Source organism: Amblyomma mixtum, chromosome 8 (assembly GCF_055824585.1).
Source record: "Amblyomma mixtum isolate Tamu chromosome 8, ASM5582458v1, whole genome shotgun sequence".
Taxonomy (NCBI): domain Eukaryota; kingdom Metazoa; phylum Arthropoda; class Arachnida; order Ixodida; family Ixodidae; genus Amblyomma; species Amblyomma mixtum.
The window spans coordinates 96,140,968-96,153,962 of NC_143019.1; the positions used below are offsets into that span (position 1 = coordinate 96,140,968).

Consider the following 12,995-nt stretch of genomic DNA (forward strand, 5'->3'; position numbering starts at 1 on the left):
GGTGTCTGCTCTGTTTTATGTCCGCAGCATTGTACGCAGTGGGCCTGGCTGTTGAGTGCTGAGCGCAAGGCGCCTGGGGCGAATTCTGACCGCACCGGCCACATTTCATTGAAGGCACAATACGCTACCGCTAGTCTGCAGTCCGATATCAGCGCCCATTTAGAAACCTCGGATTGCCGAAATTAATCTGTATCTTTCAACTTCGACATCCTTTGATGCCCACGATCCCTGCTGGCTCTTAAATCTATACTATACTATGGACATACCACACCATAATTTGGCCGCATATGTGCCTACTCTGGTAGCACAGGGTATCGGCCCAATATTGTAAATGTATTGGCAAAGGCCCATCCTACAAGGGGCCAGGGTAAAACCATCCATTTACAATATTGGGCCGATTACGTCTGCTTCTTGGGACGACGCTCTTTGCCGATAGAATCGACATCGAGAACATCGACGGAAGCAGCAGAAGATCAACGGTAGGACTGACCGGTAGAGTAAAAGGAAGAGAAAGAGCAGAAGGACGTTTTTAGGCTTGGTCGCCGTCCTGCTTCTATCGATCCCCTCTGTAAATGAGCCCCAGTGCGTGCTAAGCACGTAACAGGTTTGGTGGAGGTGAGGGATATCGATCCCCGTACCTCTCGCTCCCAATAACAATACGACAAATAACCAGGGAGCTAAATTTGATGTGAAGTGTACACAACTACGCCTCAAAATCAGCTAACTTCCCCGGCTCCCCTGCGTTGCTTAACTCTGCGAAGAGAGAAAAGGGCGAAAATGTACAGTATTTTTTAACGTTTTTGGCACTTCGGTGTGCGAACCGCGTCCAGTGCTACATGGCACAGGACTACTCACAATAACCAATAACATTTGTCTGCAACAAACGACTGATATATAATTGAAGAGCTTCATTATTATATAAACCAAATATAAATAAACAACTGCATCGGGCAAGTATATGGCTGCAGAACAGCTACCTTTCTTATCTGTGCCCTTGCTAGAAAGCATTGCAACGTTCGAGACACCATGGGACATCGACGTATAAGGGCCGCATTCATAACAACAGTAACTGGTATTTGCGTTAATCGTGCACTCCGGCATAATTTTAGGTCGTTTTTGCAAACATTCACCTAGCAGTCATTTAACTGCGACTCAAGCGTCGTTACGACACGTTCTGACATGCGACTTCACCTTGGAATCCCAGACACTGAGGGAGGCCGATAATGTCGATAGTTCAAAATCAAGGAGTCTTAGAGCTTCCCGCATTTGTAATGTGCGGAAGCGTGTAATGTCAAGCCAAGTAAGCATCACGACCATTGCATGGTGTGAAATCTCACTCAGGAAGGAGTTCATGTGTTGAAATAATCATAGTTCAGTACCGATACCAGCTTTGAACGCAAAATCTCTCCTTACGTCTTACATTTCCCTTCTGTGCACTTTCCTACGGCACAGATGTTAGGCGCAATTTATTCCTGAAAATATTTGTTTTCAGATCAACGAAGATAAAACTTAGGGGCACTGCTGAAAACAATTTATTGCTTCGCATTTTGCTATTATTAGTCCTGGTGTCGAGGCCGTTTTTGTTCAACTGGTGAGCTGCAGTCAGAAATGTGCAGCCACAAGTTGCCGTAGAGAGTTGTACGTTTATTGAATTCCTTCAACCATTTCAGATATTCTACCCAACACCTGAGCCGTAGCAGCCGCACGTGACAGAAGAGTAGTAGTTAGGGGGAAGAATATATTACCGCTGAAGCTCTGAAATAGTTATATGGTATCTTTCTCCGAATCATCGTCATGAGCCCAGGCTAAGTACACGGAGAGGACAAAAAAGCATCTCGTGTCCATCTACGGTTATCATGAAACTGCATCCCCCCTCCTTCCCCCCGCTTACCCATTTCAGTAAAAAACTTCACTTTTTCTGCACCCGCTTTCGCTTCTTCTCATTTGGACTGAACTCCCTTGCTGTGGAGGGTCAGCGGTTCCAACATCTGGAGAATGGGGAGATCTTCAGAGCTATTCGTAAAAGATCGCATTGTTTTTAAGGGTCGAAATTATCAAAACCAAATACCATAGAAATATTCGCTACCACTCTTGCATTTCACCCAGCAAATATGGAAAAGCCAAATGGAGGGCGACATGGTAATTTTTTGTAATATTTAAAGAACATTTTGTAGTTTCAGCAAAACCACTGGAAAAAATGAGACGTTGCACGGGGAAAAATAAAAGGGCTTTAAAAAATTGTATACTACAAAATCTTGAGATAAATTCTCATCTGTATGGCCCCATGAGAAAGTAAAAAATTCAGGGGGCACTTTGACTGTCTAAAGTGGGTACAGGCGGAAGCGTTTTCCGCACCACCTTCGCTGTTTCTGTGGCACCGGTGGCGTCACATATAATTGAGTACTAATTACTAAGTGATGACAAATCACTAATTAATGGTTAATTACTGATTAATGCCTGAATACTAATTAACTGCTAATTAATGACGCTTAAGCTTCGCCTTAAGGAGTGGAACGCGACAGCGCGTTGTAGCGCTGCCAGGGAGTCCACGGAACACCACCCGTTCAGCGCGATGCCTTGCCCTTTGAACGCAATGCTTTTTGAGGAAAGCAAATGGCGCAGTAATTCTCTGTCATCTCGGTGGACACCTGAACCGCACCGTAGAGGAAGGGAGGAAGTGGGAGTGAAAGAAGATAGATAAAGAGGAGCCTTAAGAAGAAAATGAAAATTGTATTTGAGGAAAGGAAATTACGCAGTAACTGTCTCACAAAATTCAGGGGGGCACTTTTTTCACCTAAAGTGTGGTCACTGATGCCCTTAAGAGTGGAACGCGACAGCGTCTTGCAACGCTGCCAAGGAGTCCATAGAACGCCATCGCCCATTCGGTTCTACGCCTCGCTCGTCAGTAAATTGGTTTTTGAGGAAAGGAAATGTATCCGCCTCTCATTTGTCGGTGGACACCTAAACCTCGCGGGAAGGGAATGGAGGGGGATGAGAGTGAGTGAAGACACCGTATTCACTAGACGCGCCTTTGTTCATTCCAAACCATCGAGCTGGCATGGCGGAGCTGATAAGAACAGATACTACACTGACGTGACGGACGCAGGATCATGAGCTCCGGCGGAGTGGCGATAGCGGCACTTGCTGGCCGCGGAACATCCCTCCTTCACCACTCCTGCTTGCGCCCTATGCCCAGAACCCTTCGCTTCTTCCCTCCACATCCTTTCCCTCTGCCCGGCGGACCCTCCCCCGCGGGACCTAGAGAACCTCAAGACCTGGGAGGACTGGGAGACCCTGCTGCATTCGGAGGACCCGGCCGTGCAGACCATCGCCACCGGCCGTGCTGCCAGTGTTATGGACCTCAGGAACATAAACACTTGAGTGCAGTGGGGTCGTGCGGGGACCCTGGGGCGTGCCCCGAATTCCTTTGTAAATAAAGTTTTTTCTCTCTCTCTCTCTCTCTCTCTGCCGACGCAGATCAGGAATACGAAATTGTTTTGCCTAACTTGCCTACAGGATGTGTTGTTCTTAACACGGTGTTTCTTCACGGAGACGTGAGAGCGAGGCCCTACAGGGTGGAAGATTTTCGGGACGCCCTGGCCAACGCTGGTGCGCTCCCCGACGTCGTGGCGTTGGGGGCGTATCAGATTAACCACGTGTGGGCGGTGACGATGAGCACCTCAGAAGCTGCGAAGAAACTTGCTGCCTGCAAAGAGCTACAAGTGAAAGGGCGTCGGTGCATTATTTTCGACCCTGAAGATCAGCAGGTAAAGCTGCGCCTGCATTGGATGCTGCACGGTGTGGCGGACGACGACATCCGGACTGCTTTCGCGGCGTTCGGCAACGTGACGGAGGTGACGCGGGAGCGTTGGCGTGTCCAAGGCTTGAAGGAGAAAGGCTCGACTACCAGGACCGTGCTACTGAAGTTGAAGCCGGGAATTAAGGTGGATGATTTGCCACACCAGGTCCGAGTAGCCGGTGAGCTGGCCCTCGTTGTTGTCCCTGGGCGACCGATGCAGTGCCTGCGTTGCCACGGCACGGGTGACGTTCGCCGCGACTGCAAGGTGCCCAGGTGTTCCCTGTGCAGGCGCTACGGACACGTGGACGCTGACTGCGTCCGTACCTACGCGTCAGCTACCGGGGTCGGAAAGGCGAACGACGCTGCGGAACTCATGGACATCGCCGAGGCGGAGGAAGCAGCCACTGGTACGGACGAGGCGGGCAAGTCGGCTTCCACACTTGCGACGTCAGGGACTCCCAGTGACGACACCAAAGCGGCCGACGAACCAGAGAGCCAACAGCCGACGGGAGGCTCCCTCGGCGTCTCTAACGAGACGCCAGAGAACGCAGCGTGCCCATCAGAGCCCGTAGTCGTCGAGGGAAAGGACCTGAACGAGGACCACCACGAGAATACCGGCGCCCGCACAACAAGCGCCACGCCCCCCCTTAACACCCCGGCGAAGCGTTCCCATGACCAGGCCAGCCCTGAAGGGGACAAAGTGGTAGCACCCGGCGTCGAGGAGCCCCCTGCAAAGACGACTCAAGCCCGGCGTTCGTCGTTACGGCCACGCCCAAACCATGCGGCTGACAAACGGTACTCCTCTGCAGGCAAGGTCCTACTCGAGCAGACTGATGTTCTTGCGCCGGATGATACCGGCGGCCACAGTGGCGTCTAGCGGCGCGCTAGACGTGGAAGGTAAGCACCATGCTGTTGGTTCCTTCCTCTTGCGTAAAAATGGCTCCCGCCTCCGCCTTTAGAGTCGCTACATTGAATGTGAGGGGCCTGGCGGCAAGGAAAAAACAAGGTCAGGTGTACCGACTTATTACGGAGCGCGAGATAGATGTATTGGCCGTGCAGGAGACGAAAGTGGACGGCAACGAAGGAACCGACGGCATGGTGCGACGTTTCACGACTAGATTTTATGCTGTCGTCAGTCAAGCAGTGGGAACATCGGCTGGATGCGTGCTTTTTGTAAAGAAGATGCCGGGGCTAGAGGTGCAGGCTTATTTTTCGTGTGTGTATGGCCGGTGTATTGTGCTTGATTTTTGTCTGAACGGCAATGAGTGGCGCATTGTTACTGTGTACGCGCCGAATGTGGTTGAGGAAAGGGTTGCCTTTTTCCAAAGCCTCCAAGAGCGCCTTTGTACGGAGAGGCGGCTCATTGTATTAGGCGACTTCAATTGTGTTCTTAATGCGCGCGATAGGTCAAGCATCCGGGGGTTTCGAGACAGGAGCACTGAAGTGTTGATGCGAATGATCGAGAACGGAAACCTTGAGGATGTGGCTGAACTTATTGAGGGTGCGCGGACAGTGCAGTTCACTCATTTCCAGGGCTCAAGCCATGCACGGCTGGACCGCATTTACGCATCAGTCGACCTTGCCCCTGTTTGCAACCATTATTAAGTTGTGGGAGTCTCCTTCTCAGACTACTGTTTAGTTGAGTGCTGCCTGGGAAGTGTGAACCGAAGCAAGGCATTTTCGTGGGAAATGTGGAAGCTAAAAAACACGCTTCTTCAAGACGAAATCTACTACAGAGCACTAAAGGATGAAATAGGTAAAATAAACCCGCGCAAGAACCTGAAGATTTGGCAACAGTGGGAGCTAAGTAAAGAATCTTTAAAAATCAAAGCAATAGAAATGGCGACATGTATCCGTTATAAGGAAAAACAAGACGAAGCTGAGCTAAGGGCAATGCTTCAAACGCTGATGAAGCAGGAATGCAAAGAGCCTGGGAAATGGATAGAAGATGTCAGGAAAACAAAACAAAAGATAGAGCTTATGGAAGAACGGCATTATCGCGGAGCACTAGTGAGGGCAAGGGCGGAAGACACAGCTGCTGGCGAAGCGCCATCGAAACGTGCTCTTGGTCTAGAAAAAGCGCGCGCTGAAAGAAATCACATCGATAAAATAGAATGGGGGGGTATCTTATCGGCAGACACTGACCACATCAAAGAAGCCTTTAATGAATACTACCAGAGGCTTTTTTCATCGACTCCTGTAGACGCAGTAGCCTTTACGCATCAGTTTCTTGGTGCAATGCCACGGCTTGACGAAGAAAGCAAAAAGAAAATCTAACTAACAATAACTCACAGCGAGGTAGAGCACGCGATAGATCAGTTAAACCTAGGAAAATCACCAGGACCAGATGGATTCAGTGCGGCATTTTATAAAGAATTTAAGCACGAAATTGCCCCAGTGCTGTGTACAATTTTCAATGATGCCTATAAAATAAACGTATTGCCTCCGTCTTTTGGGATCTCCCATACAGTGCTCATACCTAAAACGGATGATATAGAGAAATTACAATTGGTTACAGCGTATCGACCCATAGCAGTCACTAATGTGGACTACAAAATTTTTATGAAGGTATTGGCGCGTAGACTGCAGACAGTGATATCGGATATTGTTGGACCCCACCAGACATGTGGAATCAAAGGGCGCTCAATTTTTTCCAACATTCACAAAGCGCGCAGTGTGCTTGAAAGCTGTGACGACATCAATGGGCGAGTAGCGATGCTTCAGATTGACATTGAAAAGGCATTTGATTGTGTTTCTCATGAAATATTGTTTACCGTTTTAGACCATGTGAACGTCGGTTCAGTTATCCGTAAGGGTGTAGCCCTGGCGTATCGAAACTGCACGACGAGACTGATTGTTAACAAGAGTTTGGGGGCCCCCATTAGCGTGCAGCGTTCGGTGCGTCAGGGCTGCCCCCTCAGCCCTCTCTTGTTTTGTATTTACATCGAAACGCTGTGCATGAAAATCATAGAAAACAACAGTATTAATGGCTTTAGGTTACAAGCAGCTGAAGGTAAGCTGCTGGCCTATGCAGATGACGTTGCAGTATTTACGGTTGATCAGGGGAGCATAAGTGAAGCTGTCGGGTGTGTACTGTCGCGCTCAATATGAGTTGCAACGCGCGGTCATCGACCGGGGTTCGTTCCGTGGTGTGCCTCCTCCAAACAGTCGCTCGGAATTCTGGGAGAAACTTTTTCCTGAGCGGGGGTGCTGTTGTTTCCTGGAACAGCAGTTTCTCCCAGAATTCCGAGCGACTGTTTGGAGGAGGCACACCACGGAACGAGCTCCGGTCGATGACCGAGCGTTGCAACTCATATTGAGCGCGATAGTACGCGCGTTCAGCGAAGTCACAGGTAGCGGGGTTAACTGGTCAAAGTGCCTTGGCCTCTGGCATGGATGGTGGCCATCCCACCCGGACCATTTCGCCAACGTACCGTGGGCGACGACCCCGGGCAAGTATTTGGGCGTTCCGCTCGATGCTTATCGCGATAGCGAGGACTATTGGAAAGAGCAAACTAAAGACGCACGTGACCGAGCTGGGAAATGGAAAGGCACCAGCCTTTCAATTTTCGCCAGAGCTACAGTCTGCAATCTTTTTTTTATTAGCAAACTCTGGTATGTGATGCAGGTTTTGCATTGCTCACGTGTGAACGTTCAGAAGCTACACAGGATTTTTGCAGTTTTCATATGGGCGTCCGAATGGGAACGTTGTAGCAGAACGAACCTGTTCCGGAGGGTAAAAGATGGGGGGCTAGGGCTAGGGCACCTCTTTTTAAGGGAGCTGGTGAACCGTTTTTTGTTTTTTCGCGACGTCACAGACCCGTTCTTGCGCACCGTGTGCCAAGTGAAGCTGCGGCGATTGCTGCCGGAGTTTGTGGTATCCACAGAAGAGCTCTCTGGTGGAACTTTTGGTTACTACAAACAGATTGCAGCAAGCCTTCGGTTTCTTTCGGCACGTTTTTCCACCAATTATTTGTGCAACAGCAAAAGGAAAAAGTTGTACAATGATCTTTGTGATACTGTTTTCCCAGAGCCCATGTACAGGGCCTTGTACAGTGGAGGCCCGGGAGGGGATGTTTTAAAAAGGGTGAAGAAAATGCAGGTGCCACCAGGAGTAAAGACTTTCTTTTTTAAGTTACATACCGGGACGTTACCAGTTAAAAAGTTTCTAGAGGGAAAGGATTTCTTTTTACCGTGGGGATCGAACTGCTTAATTTGTAAACAGCCTGAAACAATAGACCATGTTTTTTTGCACTGCTGGGAAGGGGTTTATTTTTGGGACGTGTTACAAAGGACCATAAAGAAAGAGCTACCACTTGACGCGCACGGAATTCGCTATTTAAGCACTGATAATGAGGATGGGGCACCTTTTGATCTCATAATGCTCTTGGGCCTCCACTGTATATGGCGCTCCAGAATGGCAGGCTACCATTGTGACAAAGACGCACGACCGGCCCGAATTTGTTTTCGGGAAAGCATGGACTGGTTTCTTGCAATCCAAAAAGCAGCTGCGGAGCCTCCCGAGTGGCTCTCAAGACTAGAGCCGTTGTGTATGTTGCGGGAATTTTAAGCTGACGAAGCCAGTCTCGTGCTGGCTGACCACGACAGTGTCGTATGTATATAGCGTTATGTGTATTGTTGTTGTGCAATGTCATGAGCCAAAGACAGGCAATAAAGAAAAAAAAAAGCTGGCATGGCGGAGTGGATAGCATGCTCGTCTCTCACGCAGAAGACCGGGGTTCGATTCCTGAGCTCGACCAATTTCTTAATCGGTTTTATTTCTTTATATGGCCTGACTAGTGAAGCTAATTAGGCTAATTGGGTAATTAAGCAATTAACTAAGCTCAGTCCCACTTAATTGGAGCATCACTATACGATCCCTTCAATTGGTTGCATGGTTACTAGCCAAAGTACAATTGGCCCCGTTTGAAATTCGCGCACTGTGACGTCACGAGCGTTTCCACCAACTGAAAAGCGTGACATTTTCTTTCGACAACTGCTGCTTACAACGATGAGACATTAAAGGCTTCCGCCTTAATAGCATTTGTGCGCCTATCCGCCTTTGAAAGATTACATTCATAGAAAGCCCGCTCTGCTTCATCAGCTTCTACAGACTGTATGCTGTTCTACAGCAGGCATGTGTATGCGTTCCATGTCAATTTTTTCTCCTTATTCTTAAATTTCCTACTGTCGTATTGGCACTGCTCCTGTCTTTTGCATGGTCATTGTCTAGTGGAGGTGTAATTTTATTGCATTGACTCGAGCATCTTTGAGCAACGAAAAAGGAGCAATAGCTGGTTCACTCCTGTTGGACCATCAACTGGCCCATGAGGAAATGGAAGGAGTGAGTGAGGCAAGAAACAGATGACCAATCATTAAAGGGAAAGATGCCGGAATAATTTGAATTCTGCTTCACAGTTCCGTAGCGCTACATCCAGAAGATGCTTAGGACCATAGCACAAGGCGGCTGTCATCATCTGGCGGGTCCGCAAGGAGACTCCAGCGCAACATTTGTATAGCCGTCCTCTAAGCTGCCAGGTCGCGAGCATGCGGTGGCACCGATGTTAGTAGCGACTTTCGTGTGGTGGCAAAAGCAGGTCTTGTCCGCCTTTGCCTACCACAGTTACCGGCGGGACTGCGCGGGTGCGTCGAGCTCGCGCGCAGTAATGCAGCACGTCGACCAGCAGAGTCAGTTTGCACAGTAGCATGAAATGGATAATTGAGTGAAGGTCGACAAGGTTCCCGTGGAGAAATAGTACAGTAGACAGTGGACCACGGCAGACCGTGAAACTGAACTAGGGCGCAAGCCAGTATGTACATTCTCCGATTCACAACGTACTACTTGAAATTCCACGCAAAACTCCGATTTAGCAGGTGGCAGCATTGTGTCTGCACGCCTTTTAATGTGCACGGAATATCAGCCGCCATAATCGCGGCTAAGCAAAGTATTCTTTTGCGACGGGAATGGCACGCTTTAATCTAGTGGATTATGTAAGGCCACGTCCACGGCATTTAATACTTACTTTATACTATTTCTTACCATGCCACGCTTGTAATTTGTTTTTGTAGAGAGGTTTGCTAAAACAGATAATTTGTGCAGTTATGTTCTAGTAGCTAGAATGGCATACTTGAACGCGTGCGAAATGGAAGGCAAGTACATTTAGGTCTCCTCATTACATGATGAATGATTTGGCGTTGTTTTGATTTCGCGGTGTATGATCGTAGCTTGTGCGTAAGGAAGACATGGATGAACAGCCTTTGTCCGTGTTCGAGAACATTTTTTCTTATTTTTTGTCAATGAAATATAATTGCGAACTAAGGATACCGTACAGCGCATTCAAATCAGTGCGAGCGTGTCTAGCACTGTCCACCACAAGTGGTTTACAGGCGTCGGGTCTTACTCAAACACTTGTTTTGCTCGTCACCCGACTCGCAAATGGAGTAAGCAAACAAACTGTAAGGCGAAGCACTTGTGATGGAGATAGAGAATAATTTAATTGCATGAGGTTCATGATCAGTGAAAATCTCGTTAGACGAGTTCAAAAAAGCCGCAAGAAAGCTTCCCTGTGCGCCATGTTTTCATGTACAATAGCAGCGCTTCCTGACTCTCGCGCTATAATTAAATGCTGTGCTGGCTTCCTCTACGCCCGCTAAGAAAGCACATGTCTTCAGAAGCGCGTTATACGTGCGAGAAGACGCGCTGCGGTTCAGCAACGCAATTGAGTCGGGCATTATTTGGATTCCGTGCAACGCTGTCAGGCTGCTGCGCGTTAGGTACATTCACAAACAGCGGACACATCTGCGCTGTCTACACAATGCCATCTCTGCTGATAAGATTCTCACAAAGCGAGGCCTCGTGGGCTAGTGTACGATGTGGCAGGCTGGTGATTCGATTGAATGGTTACCGTAACAGGTGAGGACAGCTACGCTTTCGGATTACAACCATCATCCTATAAAATACACACTGCCAAAACATTTTGCACACGAGGTGGTACATGGTGAAATTACGCACGCGTATTGCAAATAACATTCCTAACTTCAAAACAACAACGACATATGGGGTTCGAAAAAGCACAGCAGCCTCGCCGCCATGCCATACCGGGGTCTCTGGCTAAACAGCGAACCTTCGAGCGACTACAGCGCCACGTCGCTTGTTTTCAAACAAGCAGAAGGCCTATAACCACATGAGACGGATTTGTTTTTTTGCGCGCTGTTTCTTTGGACTTTAGGCTTCAGGAATAGTCTATGCGAATAAAAGGAACGCTACTCTTAGGCGAGTGCATTCGGTACTTGCAGCACTGTTTTCAGCTGTGCACATAATGACGCACATCATGCAATTTAATTTTGCAGCCTATCCTATTAAGATCGAAAAAAAAGCCTCCTTTGGATCTCGGAGCACAAAAGCCTGTTTTGAGGGTCACTACACAACGATCATTCATTTCGCAACTACAGAGTCGGAGCGAAAGTGCTGTTTTCCAAGAAGGCAGAATAATTGGCCGCTATGGCGCATTTTCTAAGAATGTAGATGGTTCGCCCTGAAATATAAAACGCAGTTTAGCGCATCCCAAACATCATAGGGAGACACCGTGGCTTGGCTGAAAAAAGTAAGGCAACTCGATTTGTTTATTTTTTCTAATTTTCTTCTATTACATAAAAGCTCGCACAATTAGGTTCAATGCTATCAACACTGTTTCTAAACCACTGGTATATTTTACAGGCACACACCACGATTATTACACACTAATAGCCCAGGATTTTCGATACTGCAATCACAATACGCTGATTACAGTTGTTAAGGGAAAGCCCAAGTGGGATTAGGAGTTTTAGTAAAGGACACTGTCTGTTGAAAAAGTACTCTGTCATTAGTGGTAGTAGCGATCGAGGCGTTTTGAGGCGCCGCAAAATAGGCATAGGTTAATGATGTCGAAAATGCATGCGTCTTTGTATTATATCTAAAAGAGAAATAAACCCCGGCTGCAAGCCCTACGAAATGAATTCAACATATACTTCACCATCCAACTTGTCTCCATGTATTGATTCTATAACTGACATTAACATAGATTCGCAAGACCATCTCACATCTCGAGACGTGACAAGTGCTCTCACTAGAGGAGTACATAGTGAGGTTACTTGCCGTTCTCTTGCTTGCGTCCTGCACATGAATGAACGTTGATGACTCTTAACTGCAGTTTACATTGACTACGCTTCCCTAAGGGAGCCAACTACTCCTTTTCAGGTTAGCTTGGTTCAAAGAGTAAATTTCATTTTCTTCGGGGTAAAATGTAAGATTATAATCGAAACCAATTATTGATGTCGACGTGCTGGGGTGGCTTAGAAATTCCCCGAAAGCGACGTTGCTTCTCTGCAATGAAACTACTTTAGTGGTTTTAGAGTATCGCGATTCGCAGTGCTGCGCGACGTCCACATCAGGAATGAAGACGACGGCTGCTAGTCGGAAAATATTTGCAAGAAGCGTCGCCATGATACTGGAACTAATCAATACGAAAGCATTGGCGATAGGTGTAATCCCCGAGAATGTCAGCTTCTTTATATAGACGCTGAAGAACTTTATGTCAGTTCGGGTCTGATGGCTCATTTCTGGTGGTGAGCTCACAATAAGGAACCGAATTCACAGCTAATTCAGCTGGATAGATCTCCAGTACAATTTTTAATGAAACCTTCAGATTTCCACAGGGAAATAGTTAGAAAGGCCACATTAACTAATGATTACCTTATGACTAGTCTGTATTGAGCCCTTAACATATCTCAAGCGTGCTTAGTCTTCCTTTGATATCAGTACTGTTTCCTGTTTCCTTTGTGTTTCCTACTCAATATTTGCCCTGCCGCAGTTCATTTCGTCCTATTGATTCCGGCTAGAATGTCATTAATCCATGCTTGTTCCCTCACCAGCTGTGCACTCTTCCCGTCTCTTAATGTTACATTTATTTTCCTTTCCATAGCTCGCTGCACTGTCCTTAAGTCCAAACCTTTTGTTATTGTTGCATCCACAGAGAAGGCGTTGACTTGATGAACACGGCTTTACTTTTAGTGCTGCTTACCTGGCAGCATGAAAGCAACTCCTCTCAGTACACAGCATGAGAAACTTTTTATACGCATTCAGCTACACTAGCGCATGCGCAGAATCATGGTGACATCACAATCTTTATCGCACAATAGCAAACGCACGTGCCCATTC

At 47.7% G+C, this 12,995-nt stretch overlaps 1 protein-coding gene across 1 annotated transcript; it reads left to right on the forward strand.

Moving 5' to 3' along the window:
• The first annotated feature begins 3,110 nt into the window (after positions 1-3,110).
• On the forward strand, positions 3,111-5,455 carry LOC149333633 (uncharacterized). Its single transcript, XM_089556095.1, has 2 exons — positions 3,111-3,166; positions 3,467-5,455. Exons 1-2 carry the CDS (start codon positions 3,111-3,113, stop codon positions 4,674-4,676), a joined length of 1,266 nt encoding a protein of 421 aa, XP_089412221.1. The 3' UTR covers positions 4,677-5,455.
• The last annotated feature ends 7,540 nt before the right edge of the window (positions 5,456-12,995 follow it).